At 39.9% G+C, this 17377-nt stretch overlaps 1 protein-coding gene across 2 annotated transcripts in view; it reads right to left on the bottom strand.

Moving 5' to 3' along the window:
• Positions 1–17377, bottom strand: part of PIWIL2 (piwi like RNA-mediated gene silencing 2) — a 90767-nt gene that overhangs the window by 47325 nt on the left and 26065 nt on the right. For both annotated transcript variants that reach the window (XM_036240466.1, XM_036240467.1), the window contains exons 10-14: positions 6145–6333; positions 4908–4992; positions 4142–4231; positions 2580–2720; positions 792–905 (exon numbers count right to left, since the gene is read on the bottom strand). In XM_036240466.1, coding sequence (XP_036096359.1) covers positions 792–905; positions 2580–2720; positions 4142–4231; positions 4908–4992; positions 6145–6333 — 619 coding nt within the window. The remainder of the gene's footprint in view (positions 1–791; positions 906–2579; positions 2721–4141; positions 4232–4907; positions 4993–6144; positions 6334–17377) is intronic.

Raw genomic sequence — 17377 nt, forward strand, 5'->3', positions numbered from 1 at the left:
AATGAGAATGCAAGCTCTATAACCATACCTAACTATATAGGTGAAACTCAATAATACAAGGTTGAAGAAATAAAGCTGGACATACAAGATTGTTTACTGTATGGTTTCAAGTACAAAAACAGTTGAAACAAATCTATGCTGTGAGAAGTCAGGGTAGTGGCTATTCTTGGGGTGTGTAAGGGTTCGAGAATAGGTAGTAACTAGGAACATGGATGGGTACTTCTGGAGCACTGGTAACGTTGTGTTTCTTAACCCTTGGTGTTGATCATACAGGTCTACTTAACGTGAAAATTCATCAAGCTATACACTTGCAAGGGTAGTTTTTTCTTTAAATATATTGTATTACAATGAAAAGTTTTAGAAACAGATGTGTGTACTTTATATGAGGCTATAAAGACCAGGTTAACCAAAAACATTTAAAAATAATTATATACCATTTTGTTTTTTGGTTCTCTTGGTAGGAAACTGTTTTCATTTTGCTTGTTTCATGAATAAAAACACCTTCCAGGAACCCCCAGGGAAAAAGAGGGGGGAAGAAAAAGGAAGAGTGGGTGGTAGGCTGGCACTATATGCAATTTATTTTTTTTCTTAAGTCCATGGTCAAGAAAAGGGCTTACTTCTAACAACTTATCACCTTACTCTCTTTGAAAGACCCTATTTAGAAGATAATTAAAGATGGAAATTCAGTTGAAACGTTCTCTCAATAAGAGGACACTAAATCATTCCTCCTTCCTAATTTCCACCATTTTAGGAATACCAGTCTTCACTTTATCACCTTGGAAATCACTTACAGTCAAGATGGAAAGGTCCCTGGTTATTTCCTTAATCCAGTTTACTTCCTGAGATGTGATAAATGAAGTACTTCTTAAGTTAATTCTTTCCATTGGCAGGACCCGTCCTTCAATCTAAACAGAAAAGAAAGTACCTATGACATGAGCTATCTGCAAACACTATTTAGAAAAACACTGATATATTCTCTCCGGGGCCCGGTCAGCTCCACAACATAGACTTGCCTCTGTTATATCTTCTGAGAATGGCATAAAATTAAACTGCTAGCAGTGAGAGTCCATGTCAATAAAACCCCAGACACGTGCAGGTAAAATTTTTATAGGCACTGCTCTTTAATTATTGAAGCCTTCAACATAGTCTCCCAAAAAAGGGATCAGAAAACATTGTCCTTTTAGAAGTAGAGAATGCATGTAAAACAACTATAATTTCAAGGTGAACAGAATATAATCTTTAAGTGTATTTTAAGGGGAAAATTGAAAGTAGAAAATTAAAGGTAAAGTTTCTTAATAATGCTGAATATAAACTACTATTCTACTTTATACAAAGAAAAAGTTGAGAGGAAAAGGCATAAACATAATGAAAGAACAAATTATAGTTAAGAATAACAAATCAGTTAGACCTAAATATCCCAAAATAGGAAGATAACTAGGTTGACAATATATCAGCATGACTAGTTTGCAATCTTTAAAATCACTTTCTAACTACATATAATATAATCGTGTTTTTGCAAAAAAAATAAATAAATAAACAGCAAGGTACACACACACCATAGAAAACGAAGTGAGTCGACACTCGGTAGTGATTATCTCTGGGAAAGTGTAATTATGGAGGATTTTTACTTCTGTGATCTCTACTACTGCTTCTTTTTTTTTTTTTTTTTTTTATCCTCACCCGAGGATATTTTTCCATTTTTTGTACAGATAGAGTGGGAGGGAGAGAGAGAGAGAGAAACATCGATGTGAAGGGACACATCGAGTGGCTGCCACCCGCACGACCAACCAGGGCCGGGGACAAACTGCAACCGAAGTACGTGCCCTTAGCGGGAACCGAACCCGGGTCTCTCCGGACCGCAGGCCAACACTCTAACCGCTGAGCCAAACTGGCCAGGGCACTACTGCTTCTTTAAAAAAACAACAACAACAAAAAAAAACACCCTGGCCAGTTTGGCTCAGGGGTTAGAGCCTCAGCCCAAGAACCAGAGAGTCCCAGGTTCAATTCCCACTAACGGCACGTACCTCGGTTGCAGTCCCCAGCCCCAGTTGGGGTCGTGTGGGTGGCAACCACTCGATGTGTCTCTCTCACATCAATGTTTCTCTCATTTCTCTCTCTCTCTCTCTCTTCCCCCCTTTCCCTCCTGCTCGGGTGAGGATAAAAAAATACTTTATAATAAAAAAAACAGTTTTAATGGGTTTTATAAATTATAAAAGTCTATCTAACACAATGAATAACAATACTCATATTAGCAAGAGTGTAAAGAGTTAGACTCATCTTATGCTTATGAAAGTAATTTGAAATAGAAAACTGAAAATGAGGTAAAATTTAAGTCAATATTCCTCTGCAACCTAATTGACAAAATTAACAGCAGAGATCCCTGGGAAATACAGAAGAAGAATCTGTAAGAGATACTAGGAAAATTAAATCCAAGAAATTCAAGTATTATGACTAGGATCAAAAAAAGTAAAATAATAAAGCAAGAACTCCAAAATAAAGATTAAGACAGGAAGTAATCACTTAGTCTCACAAAGCTCTGAAATTGTTGGTTTCCTACCCCATCACATTTTCTTAGTTACCTTATGTACATCCTTCTGCAGATAGAGTCCCCAACGTGTTAGTTCATTGCTGGCTGTCTCATTCTTTGAAATTCTCTGAATCAAGCATTCCAAAGCATTATGGTGCTGCTTGGGGCTCAGGTTGATCTGCTGGGTCAAATCCTAAATAGAATTAAAATGGAGATAATTAGTTGTAAGTAAGACTTTCTTCAATGTGAAGTTAAATAAACCCCAATGAATCTTAAATGTTTCCATAAGAAAGCTCCTTAACATTGAAATCTGTAGAAATTTCCAAATATCTTCAAGGACTTTAATAAGTATCTCTCAGGGATCTTAATAAGGTATAAGATTAGATTTTTTATCATAAGAGAATTTTAAATGTTGTTTCTTTCTCCCTCATGGCATCCAAGTCTTATCTCTTTTTCAAAGATGTGTTCTGAATTTAAAATTCCTAGAAGATTCTATGAAACAGGAGCAAAGGGAGATTGATTTTACCTATTTACATTTGGAAAAAATGGGGGGAAATGCCCTTTGCCAGACATCCTAAACATAACAGAATGAAAAACCACATCCAGTCTTATACTATGTCATTATACCAGTCATTTAATGTCATCATAAGACATGTTTTTTTTGTCCAGAGGTTAACTCATGATAGTTGCTTTCTAAATATTTATTGTTGAATGAGTATCTAACAAGTGTGTATGAAGATTCTGAATCACGTAAGTGAGTTCTTTATTCTTCAGGAACTAATAAATTATACAGCTGTTGTTACCTGGGAGGCAGTCAGAGTCATTAAGTCTATAAAACTATACAGATAGCTCTGTAATCATAAAGTCATTAGGCAATTGTGAGTTGTAAGAAGGACCCTTGATCCACATATTGAAAGCAGAAGTATTAGAAGTAAACATGAAAGAAATTCTTACATGAATTTTAAGCGTCACTTCAGGCTCTTTATGATGTTACTAAAAATAATATGCGGCATCTGAGACAAGCATGGTCCAAGGATAAGATAGACGTGGATTGGCAAAGTGAGGCAGCAGAGTATCTTAAGTGTGGAAAGCCCCAGGATCACAGAGTGAAGCACACAGGGTCTGGACTTAATCTTTGCTCCTTAGTTATTTTCTACAGCTGAGCCTAAAACTTCCAGGATACTCCAGGCCCCACAAGGTAAACTTCTACCCTTTTACCTAATCCTCTGACTTGCTGACTTTTCCCTACATTATCTCCTCCATCCCTTCAAATAAACTGAAGTCTCATAGAAATGTTTTTTAAAATTCAGTGCTCTCAAAGAATCTCATCTATGATCAAATGATCAGTTTATAGTCATCTATCTGCTTGGTAAGGGTGAATTATTTATTTCCTTTATACCTTATTCTCTGGTCAGTTTATTGTTCTATCAACCTTCGAAAGGAATCTCTGATTGGCTTTTTCAGTGTGTGGGAAGGGACATGGGTCATGTTTTACAGAGATGAAAAACTGAAGCTTGGAAGAATGGACCTGCACAAATAGAGATGCAAGCCTAGTATAGTTCTAGCTCAATCTACTCTTGAAAAGGTCTCCCACTCAAAGAAGGCATTTCTCACCTTCATGGCCCTGAAGTCCTTCTTCATCTTCTCGGGAACCCCAGTCATGAAGGAAAGTTCAGGTAGCAGCAGGATTTCACCTTTTAGCAGCTTTGAAGAGAGAGCAGATAGGGGTAAATAAGGTAGTAAAAGAGGATCCTGTTCCCCTGCCCTGTACAGGACAAGCCATACCCAGTGCTGGCTCTGTAAGGCTACTACTGGCAAACTAAAGAATATAAAACCCCCAAGGACAGTGAAACACTACAGGTCTTTTACCCTTTTAACTTTTAGTCACAATACCTATAGTTTTTGTATTAGGTAAAAAGAAAAATATTGAAACTTTCAAAAGGAGAGAAAGAATTAGAAAAAAAATTCTGTCCCTCTTGAGTCTCCATACAAGCCAAGACAATACATCTAATCAAGCTGGTGTCTCCACCTTATCTTAGCCGGCCAATCTACAGCATTCACACTTAAGACAGAACAGGTAGGTATCAAGGCACTTTCCTCTGGCACCCGACCTCTTAAAAATGTCTAAAACTTCCCTAATGAATCCAGTGTTTTAATCTTTAGCAGGAAATTCTCCTGATTCCTTAATCTAACTTGCTCATATAAATATTTAGCTCACTATGGAGATATCAAAAGCAAATTCTATGGAGGTGGCACTTCTGACTAGAAGACACAGACAAAACTCTGCAACAGCTTTCCCCAATCATGCTGTAATTATTCCTCCTTGGCTCCCAGGGCCATTAAGAAGGCAGAGAGAGGCTGATGGACACCACCCACTCACCATCCCTTGGTTGTTCTGTCTCTCACTGGGCCTGTGGATTAGTAGTGGCTGGTCCTCTTCCTTAATTGTGATTCCATAGTTTTTGCTACAGAGGCACAGAGGCAGGAAAAAAAATTTCAGAAGCAGCATCACTACTCTTACAGCAACATAGTCTGAGTCTTTTAACCAGGACTGAGGTACAAATTTGCATAATACCCTTGGCAAGGGTCCATCAGAAACTCATCATAGCATATTTACATCTGGAAAAAGAAGGCTCAAATTACTGTTGCAATTAAATAGAGAAGAATTAGGAAAATGGACAAGGAAAGAATTTGTTTAAAATTACAGCAAGCTGCCCTGGTTGGTTTTGCTCAGCAGTTAGAGTGTCGGCCTGTGGTCCAGAGAGACCTGGGTTCGGTTCCTGCTAAGGGCACCTACCTCGGTTGCAGTTTGTCCCTGGCCCTGGTTGGGTCATGCGGGAGGCAGCCACTCGATGTGTCCTTTTCACATTAATGTTTCTCTCTTTCTCTCTCTCCCTCCCACTCTATCTGAACAAAAAATGGGAAAATGTCCTTGAATGAGGATAAAAAATAAAATAAAATAAATAAAAAATAAAATAAAATAAAATTACAGCAAGCTAAAGGGCTTAGGCAACCAGAAAGGAAAAATGACAGTTGAATGATTAATGACTTAGAGTTAACCTCTCCAACAAATTTCTAACCAAACCAGCAAAGGAAATATAATTCAAAGCCCTGAGATGCTCTGGCCAGTGGCTCAGTGGTTAGAGAATCAGCCTGCAGACCAAAGGGTTACAGGTTTGATCCCCAAGCAAGGACAAGCACCTGGGTTGCAGGCTCGGTCCCTGGCCCCAGTCAAGGTACATGTAGAAGGCAATCAATTGATGTGTCTCTCTCACATCAGTGTTTCTCTCCCCCTCCTTTCCCATTTCCTCCCTCCTTTCCACTTGCTCTAAAAAAAATCAATGGAAAACAAAATCCTCTGGTGAGGATTAAAAAAAAAAAAAAGCCCTGAGATTAATTTATGAAGTAACTTCCAAAAGTACTAAAAAGAATGAAACTGTAAGAGTGGCATATTTAGGTCCAATCCCACAAAAGAGTTTGTTCATTCTTAGGCACATTACCAATCCAATTATTTTTAAAGTGTCCCACTGTATGCCACTATGGAACTCCATATCCTGCTACAGAATGGTAGACTATGCCCCCCCCCCCCACCACCAAACCCAATCTCCCCTCTCTACCTGTAGTATTCCAAGAATGTGATCTCCTTCCCATCAGACATTGTGAAGCTGTCTTTTGGAGTCTTATTCCAATCTACATCATCAATACGATAGGTACGGTTGTTGTATCGGGTTATGACAATATTGCCAACCAGAAGTTTAGTGCACTCATCCTGGAAGTTTTCTTTGTTCTGTTGATACATGGCATGCCTTTGGAAAGAGACAAAAGACGCTTGGATCACATTTATATACACAGAGCAATATGAAAGGGACTGGTGTTGCAAAAAATACTTCAAGAGTACACTCACAGCTATGCAGCACCAAAAGGCTCCAGTTGTTTCTTTTTAGAACTTACCTCTTCTCTTTTTAACATTATTAAAACAAACAAACAAAAAGCCCAATCAACAAAAATAGCGAAAGAATAAAAATCAAATTTAAAGTAGCAATTACAGCCCTGGCCAGTGTTGCTCAGTGGTTAGTGTCACCCGCAGACCAAAGGGTCAAGTCAAGTGTTCGATTCCTAGTCAAGGGCATGTACCTGAGTTGTAGGTTTGATCACTGGCCCAGGTCAGGGCACATGCAGGAGGCAACTAATTGACGTGTCTCTCTCACATCGATATTTCTCTCCCCACCCCTTCCTCCCTTCTACTCTCTCTAAGAATTAGTGGAAAAGATATCTTCAGGTGAGGATTAACAACAATATCAAAAACAAAACAAAACAAAAAAGACCTAGCAACTACAAATTAATAAAACTCACTGTATTCCTTGAAATAAGATTCTTCAGACATCAAAATCATTATTTTGTATTGTCTGTATTAAGGACAAGAAAACATTAATTAAGCTGTATCTGTCCCTTCTAGCTGAAAGAAGAAACTACAGCACCTATCAAAAGGCAGCACTGGTGAAGATGCTAAGGATGCAGAAATGAAAACACTTATTGCAGACAAATATCCCCTTGCAGTAAGTAACCTCTCTAATGGTGCCGTGAAGAAGGCCACACAGCAAACTTGCAGAAAGCATGTCTGAATATGCCCAAGAAGTCAAGGAAAGTTTACAGAGGCAGCTGATACCTAAAGGAGCAATGTGCTAGGGAGAAACACCAGGGCAGAGGAATGAGTGACACTCCAAGCAGAGGCAGTGGTATGAAGAGGACAATCAGGAATCTGGGACACGGAAAATGAGTAGGTTAAAGAGGGACAGAAGATGGTAAGTGTAGGTTATAGATAGGCAGGGCCCAGATATGAATTCCCTTGTAACTCAAGGAGCAGAACCTGAACTTTTTTCTGTGGGCCAGTGTCACCAGGGTATGTATACTCCTTGGGAACAATCGAGTCCCTTGAGAATCATGAGGAAGTGAAGAAGGTTCCACAATCAAATAAGTTGAGTCCATTCTGCATCTTATAACTCCTTTTTTGACATTCACAACAGATACTACCAGATCAGGCTGCTAAAGGACAGAAACTATTTAATTTCATTTGAAGTTCTTTTATTTTGAAATAATTATAAAATCATGAGGACGAGAGATTTCCAGTAAAGATGGCGGCATAGGTAAACACGGTATCCTGTCCTCCCACAACCACATCAAAGTTACAACTAAACTACAGAACAACCATCATTCAAAACCCCCGGAAATCAAGCTGAATGAAAGTCCTACAACTATGCAATTAAAGAAGCAGCCACATCAAGATTGGTAGGAGGGACAGAGGCAGAGGGGCTGGTCCCACACCCATGTGTGACAGATAAAAAACAGGAGGATGCCCTGGCTGGTTTAGCTCAGTGGTTAGAACGTCGATCCAGGTTCGGTTCCCACTAAGGGCACGCACTTCGATTGCAGTTTTTCCCTGGCCCTGGTTGGCTGTGCGGGTGGCAGCCACTTGATGTGTCCCTTTCACATCGATGTTTCTCTCTCTCTTCCTCTCTGTCCCTCCCACTCTATCTGAACAAAAAAATGGGAAAATGTCCTCGGGTGAGGATAAAAAAAAAAATCAGGAAGATACCTCGGCTGGGAAGGTCATCCCGGAGGACTGAGGGGTCCCATCCCACACCAGACACCCCGCTCAGGGTTCCAGTGCCAGGAAGAGAAGTCCCCATAACTTCTGGCTGGAAAACCAGTGGGAACTGAGGCTCAGGGAGGCTGAGGTGGCTGGAGTCCCAGGCAGCTTCTCTTAAAGGGCCCGTGCACGGACTTATTGGACTCACTCCCTCTAAGCTTGGAGGGAAGGCAGCTCAAGGGGCACCAGAGACATACAGGGAAGAACTGAGCTGTTTGGCATTGGAATGAGGGCTGGAGAGGGGGCTTTCTCCGGGACAAACGTGCTGTCAGAGGCCTTTGTTCCTTTGGTGAGCTCTTCACTGGGGCAGCAAAAAGCCATATCTGGGACTCCAGCAACCTGGCTCACACTGGTTGCCCCACCCTGCTGATTCCCTGAGGCCCCGCCCCACCCAACTTTCAGGCCCACCCAAGTTGTTGCCAGTTGCTTAACCATAGGATTGGCCTGTCTTGGATCCTTCAGGTTTTCCTAAATTCTTTCAAACAAGCAGCATCTGGTCTCAGCTAGCCCCATACCTCTCAGTTAAGTAATACACTGAAACAAACATAGGGAGGCAGCCAAAATGAGACAAAGAAACAGGTCCAAATGAAAGAACAGAACAAAACCCCAGGAAAAGAACTAAGCGAAATGGAGATAAGCAACCTAACATATGCTGAGTTCAAAACACTGCTTATAAGGATTCTCAATGAACTTAGTGAGAACCTCAGTGAACTTAGTGAGGGCCTCAAGAGCATAAAAAAGGACCAGTCAGAAATGAAGGAGGCACTAACTGAAATAAAGAATAATTTATACAGATTCAATAGTAGAGTAGGTAAAGCCAAGAAGCAAACCATCCATCTGGAATACAAGGAAGCAAAAAACACCCAATCAGAACAGCAAAGAGAAAAAAAAATCCAAAAAAATGAGGAGAGTGTAAGGAGCCTCTGGGACTTCAAGCGTGCCAACATTTGCATCTTGGGGTGCCAGAAGGAGAAGAGCGAGAACAAGAAATGGAAAACCTATTTGAAACCATAATGGCAGAAAACTTCCCTAACTTGGTGAAGGAAAAAGACATACAAGTCCAGGAAGTACAGAGAGTCCCAAACAAGATAAACCCCAAGAGGCCCACACCAAGACACATCATCATCAAAATGCATAAGGTTCAAGACAAAGAGAGAATCTTAAAAGCAGCAAGAGAAAAGCAGTTAGTTGCCCTGGCCGGTTTGGCTCAGCGGTTAGAGCGTCGGCCTGCGGTCCGGAGAGACCCGGGTTCGGTTCCCGCTAAGGGCATGTACCTCGGTTGCAGTTTGTCCCTAGCCCTGGTTGGGTCGTGTGGGTGGCAACCACTCGATGTGTCGCTTTCACGTCGATGTTTCTCTCTCTCTCTCTCTCTCTCTCCCTCTCACTCTATCTGAACAAAATACCGAAAAATGTCCTCGGGTGAGGATAAAAAAAAAAAAAAAAAGAAAAGCAGTTAGTTACCTACAAGGGAGTTCCCATAAGACTGTCAGCTGATTTCTCAAAAGCAACTTTTGTAGGCCAGAAGGGAGTGGCAAGAAATATTCAGAGTGATGAAAAGCAAGAACCTACAACCAAGATTACTCTATCCTGCAAAGCTGTCATTTAGAATCGATGGCCATATAAAGACTTTCCCAGACAAGAAAAAGTTAAAGGAGTTCATCACCACCAAACCATTATTATATGAAATGAAAAAGCGTCTTTTTGAAGAAAAAGATAAAATATATCAACAAACAAAAATGGCAATGAATACATATCTGTAGACCACTGAATCTACAAACAAATGAACTGGCAGAACAGAAACATTCTCATAGATATAGAGAACATTTTGTTGGTTGCCAGACGGGAGAGGGGTTGGGGGAATGGGTGAAAAAGGTGAAGGGATTAAGAAGAACAAATTGGTTGCTAGACAGACAAACCTCAGAGGGAAGGGGGTTGGGGGGTGGGAAGAAATAAACCAGAGAACTTATATGCATAACCAATGGACACAGACAACAGTGTGGGAAAAGGCAGGAGGTGGGCGGGAGTGGGGAGGTGGGGGTCAATGGGGGAAAAATGAGGAACATCTATAATATATTCAACAATAAAGATAAAAAAAATCTCATGAGGACTCCCGTCAAAACAGCAGTATAAGTAAACGCGGTACTTGCCTCCTCCCGCAATCACATAAAAATTACAACCAAACTACAGAACCACCATCATTCAGAACTGCCTGAAATAGAGCAGAATGGAAGTCCTACAACTACAAAATTATAGAAGAGGCCACATGGAGACGGGTAGAAGGGGCGGAGGTGTGGAAAGGCTGGTCCCACATCCACATGTAGCAAATAAAAATCAAGAGGGCTGCCCAGGCCAGTTTGGCTCAGCAGTAGAGCACTGACCCATGGACCAAAGAGTTACAGGTTCTATTCTGGTCAAGGGCACATACCTCAGTTTCGGTTCCTCCCTGGCCCTGGTCAGGGTTCTGCAGGAGGCAAGCTAGTCGATGTGTCCTTCTCAAGTTGATGTTTTTCTCTCTCTCCCCCTTTCTCTCCCTCCCACTCTTTCTGAAGATAAATAAAAAAATATCCTCAGGTGAGGATTAAAAAAATAAATAACAAAAATAATAGAAAAATATATGCCAAGCAAACATTAACCATATAAAAGCTACATTAATGTCAGACAAAACAGACTTTAAGATTATTACTAAAGACAAAGAGGCACACTTTATGATAGAATGGTTAATACATCAGGAATATATAACAATTATAAATATATACTGGGTGGGGAAAAAGTAGGTTTACAGTTATGAGTACACAAAACTAAGTTTATTCTTTGTTTTTTTTTAAATCCTCACCCAAAGACATTTTCCCCTTTTTGTTCAGATAGAGGGGGAGGGAGGAAGTGAGGGCGGGGGAGAGAGAGAGAAACATCGACGTGAAAGGGACACATCCAGTGGCTGTCTCCCACACGACCCCAACCAGGGCCGGGGACCAATTGCAACCGAGGTACGTGCCCTTGACCAGAATCGAACCCACAACTCACTGGGCTGCGGGCTGATACTCTAACTGCTAAACCAAACCAGCCAGGGCCTAAGTTTAGTTTTGTATTATTTATTAAATAGTGTATTATTTTCCATAAAAACAACTGTAATCTACTTTTACCCCACCTTGTATATATATTTACGTAAATATAAATATATATGTATCTAAAGAAAAATATTTGAAAAACTGACAGAATTTAAAGAAATCAACAATTTGACAATTATAATTGGTGATTTCAATATTTCTCTTAGTAACAGAACAAGTAGAAAATGAAGAAGGACAACACTATTAAACCAACTGAACCTTACTGATGTATTAATAATGCTCCACCCAACAGCAGCAGAATCACATCCTTTTCAAGTACACATAGACCTCCTCCAGGACAGAATCTGTGGTAGGCCATAAAACAAGTCTCAATAAATTAAAAGACTGGCAATAATACAAAATATTTCTTCCAACCACATTAGAATAAAGCTAGAAACCAGGAAGGAAAACAGGAAAGCTTCAAATATTTGGAAATTAAACAGCATACTCTAAATAACCTGAAGAAGAAAGCACAAGGGAAATAACATAACTTGAATTCAAAGGAAACAAAAACCAGCATATTAAAATATCAGAGGCGGTAGCTAACGCAATGGTCAGAGGAAAATTTATAACTTAAAATTATATGAGAAAGAAAGAAATAACGCACACACTTATAACAAAGGTGTCAAGGTAAATCAGTAAGAAAAGAATAGTTTTGTGATAATTAGATATTCATATACAACAAAATGAAACTAGACCATTACCTCATATCCTCCACAAAAGTTAACTCAAATGGATCACATACCTAAATGTAAGAGCTAAAATTATAAACCTCTTGCCCTGGCCGGTTTGGCTCAGCGGTTAGAGCGTTGGCCTGTGGTCTGGAGAGACCCGGGTTCGGTTCCCGCTAAGGGCACGTACTTCGGTTGCAGTTTGTCCCCGGCCCTGGTCGGTCGTGTGGGTGGCAGCCACTCGATGTGTCCCTTTCACGTCGATGTTTCTCTCTCTCTCTCTCCCTCCCACTCTATCTGTACAAAAATTGCAAAAATGTCCTCGGGTGAGGATAAAAAAAAAAAAATTATAAACCTCTTTATATTGTCTGACAGGATTCTGAGACTTTGTCTTTAATCTCTCTCTCTCTCTCCCCTTTGGATTGGATACCCTCTATTGATTTATTATGTTTGTGATGATTTGACCATTTCAAATCTGTTACTGAGCTCATCTTACCAATTTTTCATTTTGGTTATTATACTTTAAAATTATACAATTTCTACTTGTTTTGCTTTTAAGTTTCTATTACTTTATTGAGATTCCATTGTTGACTCACCGTCATCATATTTTTCTTTAGTTATTTGAATTTATTTATAATTGCTGCTTTGAATTCTTTGTGTGCAAAGTCCAATATCTGAGCCCTTCATTCTATTGACTTTTTCTTCATGATTATTGCACTTTCCTATTTCTTTGCATATCTAATAGTTTGTAATTGAAAATTAAACATTTCAGATAATATATTGTAGTAAGTATGGATTTTGTTTTCTGTTGGTGGGAATGTGAAATAGTATAGCCACTTTGGAAAACAGTGGCTATGTAGTTGAAGCTACAATATGATCCAGCAATTCCACTTGTAGGTACCTACACAAGAGAAATGAAACATATGTCTACAGGAAACCTTGTACATAAATATTCATGACAGCATTATTTGTAATGGTACAAAGGTGAAAACAATACCACTGTCCATCAATCAATAAATGGATTAAAAAGCCTGGGCCAGTTTGGCTCAGTGGTTGGAGCGTTGGCCTGCGGTCCAGAGAGACCCGGGTTTGGTTCCCGCTAAGGGCATGTACCTTGGTTGCAGTTTGTCCCCAGCCCTGGTTGGGTTGTGCGGGTGGCAGCCACTCAATGTGTCCCTTTCATGTCGATGTTTCTCTTCCCCTCTCTCTCTCCCTCTCTCCCTCTCTCTCTCTCTCTCTCTCCCCCCCTCTCTCCCTCTCCCCCTCCCTCCCTCCCTCCTCCCTCCCACTCTATTGAACAGAAAATGGAAAAATGTCCTTGGATGAGGATAAAAAATAAATAAAAAAATAAATGGATAAAATAAAATGAGATACAACCACTCAATGGAATATTATCCAATCATTAAAAAGGAATGAAGTACAGCCCTGGCTAGTTTGGCTCAGCGGTTAGAGCACTGTAATGAGTCTGGTCAAGGGCACATATCTTGGTTGTGGTTCATTGTGCCGGGGGGGGGGGGGCAGCCAGTCAATGTGTCTCTCTCTTTCTCCCCCCTCCCTCCCACTCTATCTGAAGATAAATGGAAAAATATCAAGGATTAAAAAAAGGAATGAAGTACTGATACATGCCACAACATGGATGAACCTTGAAAACATACCAAGTGAAAGATTATTATACTATCATTATGTGATTCCATTTATATGAAATGTTAAGAATAGGCCAACATATAGATATAAAAAGTACATTTGTTATTACCTAGGTCTGAGGAAGGATGAAGGAATTGGAGAGCGATGGCTAAGGGATACAAGGGTTCTGTTTGAGATGATGAACTGTTCTAAAATTGATTGTAACATATAGATATAAAAAGTACATTTGTTATTACCTAGGTCTGAGGAAGGATGAAGGAATTGGAGAGCGATGGCTAAGGGATACAAGGGTTCTGTTTGAGATGATGAACTGTTCTAAAATTGATTGTAGTGATGGATGTATAGCTCTGTTAGTAAACCACATTTAAGATAGGTGACTTGTACAGCATGTGAATTGTATCTAAATTTGTTATCTTACAGTGACTGTGGGTCAGGAATTTGAGTGTGGCTTAGTGAGTGCCTCTGGTCCAGGGTCTTTCACAAGGCTGCAAGTAAGGTGTCAGCCAGGACTGCAGACAACTCAAGGATCAAATGAAGGGTGATCTAGTTCTAAGCTCATTCAGTGGTCTGCTCCACAACATAGCAGCTGGCTTCCTCCAGGGTGAGCGACCCAAAAGACAGTAACAAAAAGTACTTAAGACAGAAGCCACAATCTTTTCATAATATCACCTAAGAAGTGACATTCACTGACACCAAAAGAAAAGGCAATAAAAACAAAAATAAACAAGTGGGGCTACATCAAACTAAAAAGCTTCTGCACAGCAAAGGAAACCACCAACAAAATGAAAAGGCACCCTACTGAATGAGAGAAAATATTTACAAATCATAGAGCTAATAAAGGGTTTATACCCAAAGTATATAAAGAACTCATACAACTCAATAGCAAAAATACAAACTGACAATTGAAAAATGGGCAGAAGATCTGAATGGATTTTCCCAAAGAAGGCATACAGATGATCAACAGGTACATAAAGAACTGTACAACATCCCTAATCATCAAATGCAAATAAAAACACAATGAGGTGCCATTCACACCTCTTAAAAGGCTATTATCTAAATGACAAGAAATAAGTCTTATCAAGAATGTGAAGAAAAGGGAACCCTTGTGCACTGTTGGTGGGAATGTAAACTGGTATAGCCGCTATGGAAAACAGTATGGAGGTTCCACAAAAAATTAAAAACAGAACTATCATATGATAAAGCAATTTCACTTCTGGGCATCTATCTGAAGAAAATGAGAACAGTAACTCAAAAAGATATAAGATATATGCACCCCTATTTCATGACAGCATTATTTATAACAGTTAAGACACAGAAGCAATCTAAGTGTTCACTGACAGATAAATGGATAAAAAAGATGTGACACACACATGTATATATATTTGTATATAAAATGAAATATTATTCAGCTATAAAAAAAGGAGCCCTGGCTGGTTTGGCTCAGCAGTTAGAGTGTCAGTCTGCAGTCCAGAAACACCCAGGTTTGGTTTTCGCTAAGGGCGTGGACCTCGGTTGCAGTTTGTCCCTGGCCCTGGTTGGTTGTGTGGGTGGCAGCCACTCAATGTGTCCCTTTCACATCAATGTTTCTCTCTTTCTCTCTTCTTCCCACTCTATCTGAACAAAAAAAAAACCCCAAAAAATGTCCTCGGGTGAGGATAAAAAAAAAAAGAAGGAATCCTGACATCTGCAACAACATAGATGAACCTTGAGGGCATTATGCTAAGTGAAATAAATCAGTTAGAGAAAGATAAATACTGTATAATCTCACAAATATGTAAAATCTACAAAAAGAAAAAACCACTACTCACAGACACAGAACAAATTGCTGGTTGCCAGAGACAGGCAAAATGGGTGAAGATGATTATGAGGTACAAATTTCCAGTTATAATATAAATAAATCCTGGAGAGCCCTGACCGGTTTGGCTCAGTGGTTAGAGTGTTGGCCTGCGGTCCAGAGAGACTCGGGTTCAGTTCCCGCTAAGGGCGCGTACCTCGGTTGCAGTTTTTCCCCGGCCCTGGATGGTTGTGCGGGTGGCAGCCACTCGATGTGTCTCTTTCACATCGATGTTTTTATCTCTCTCTCTCTTCCTCTCTCTCCCTCCTACTCTACCTGAACAAAACATGAAAAAAATGTCCTCGAGTGAGGATTTAAAAAAAAAAAAATCCTGGAGATATAAAGTACAGCACGGTGACTATAGTTAATAATAACTGTATAGTATATTTGTTTTTTGTTTTTTTGCATATAGTATATTTGAAAGTTGCTAAAAAAGTAGGTATGAAAAGTTCTCACAAAGCTCTAAGGGCACGTACCTCAGTTGCGGTTTGTCCCTGGCCCCAGTTTTGGTTGTGTGGGTGGCAACCACTCAATGTGTCTCTCTCACATCAATGTTTCTCTCTCTCTTCCTCCCTCTCTCCCTCCTGCTCTGAGGATAAATGCAAAAATGTCCTCGAGTAAAGATAAAAAAAAGTTCTAACAAAAACATTTTTATGATAAGACAAAACTATGTGTGGTGATGAATAACTAGATTTATTGTAGTGATCGTTTTCCATATATACACATATACATGAAATCATTATGCTGTACACCACAAACTAAAATATTATGTCAATTATACTCACTTAAAAAAAAAAGGTGACAGCCCTGGCCGGTTTGGCTCAGCGGTTAGAGTGTTGGCCTGCGGTCCAGAGAGGCCTGGGTTCAGTTCCTGCTAAGGGCACGTACCTTGGTTGCAGTTTGTCTCTGGCCCTGGTTGGGTTGTGCGGGAGGCAGCCACTTGATTTGTCTCTTTCACATCGATGTTTCTCTCTCTTTTCCTCTCTCTCCCTCCCACTCTATCTGAACAAAAAAAGTAGGAACATGTTCTCGGGTGAAGATAAAAAAAAAGGTGACATCGCACCACTTCTGCCATATTTAATTCATTAGAAATAAGTCAATAGATTTAGCCCACACTCAAGAGGAGAGGATTACAGAAGGACCAAACAGTATAAATACTAGGAAACTGCATCTAGACACACTATAGAACTTCTAAAAACTGAACAAGATTGAAAAAAAAAGGACATAATACCCTTAAAAAACCCAGTAACCCTGGTAGCTGATTTGTCAATAGAAACACTGTATGACAGAAGATAACAGGATATTTTCAAAGAGTTGAAAGAAAATAACTGCCAAACCTAGAATTCTCAGTTTAAGGCAAGATATAAAACGCGGTTTTATTTTTAAGTAAACAAAAAACAGAGCGTCACCAGCAGATTCCAGACTAAAGGAAATACTACAGGGAATTCTCCAGGCAAAAATATTCAGGTTCCTAAGAGATGTGGAAAAAATGAAGAATATATAAAATTTCAGAAGACAGAAGTAAAGAGACACTCCCAAAGTTTCCTAGAAGATGTGGGGGGAAGACCATATGAAGATTCTGGAATCAGAAATTAGAATAGTTTTATATTTCTTTCAACAGTAAATTAGAAAGCAAAACAACAATGGAGCAAAATTGCAATGGCATTAGTAGGGAGCTCAACAAAAAGATCTCAAATTAATCTGGAAAATAAATGTGAAAATAGTTAAAAGATAAAGGAAGATAATAAAAATAAGAGTAAGGAGGCCCGGCTGGTATGGCTCAGTGGTTGAGCATCGACCCCTGCACCAAGAGGTCGCCAGTTTGATTCCTGGCCAGGGCACATGCCCAGGTTGTGGGCCCAATCCCCAGTGGGGGACATCCAGGAGGCAGCCAATCCATGTTCTCGCTCATCAATGTTTCCATCTCTCTCTACCTCTCCCTTCCTCTCT

Source organism: Molossus molossus, unplaced genomic scaffold (genome assembly GCF_014108415.1).
Source record: "Molossus molossus isolate mMolMol1 unplaced genomic scaffold, mMolMol1.p scaffold_m16_p_4, whole genome shotgun sequence".
NCBI lineage: Eukaryota > Metazoa > Chordata > Mammalia > Chiroptera > Molossidae > Molossus > Molossus molossus.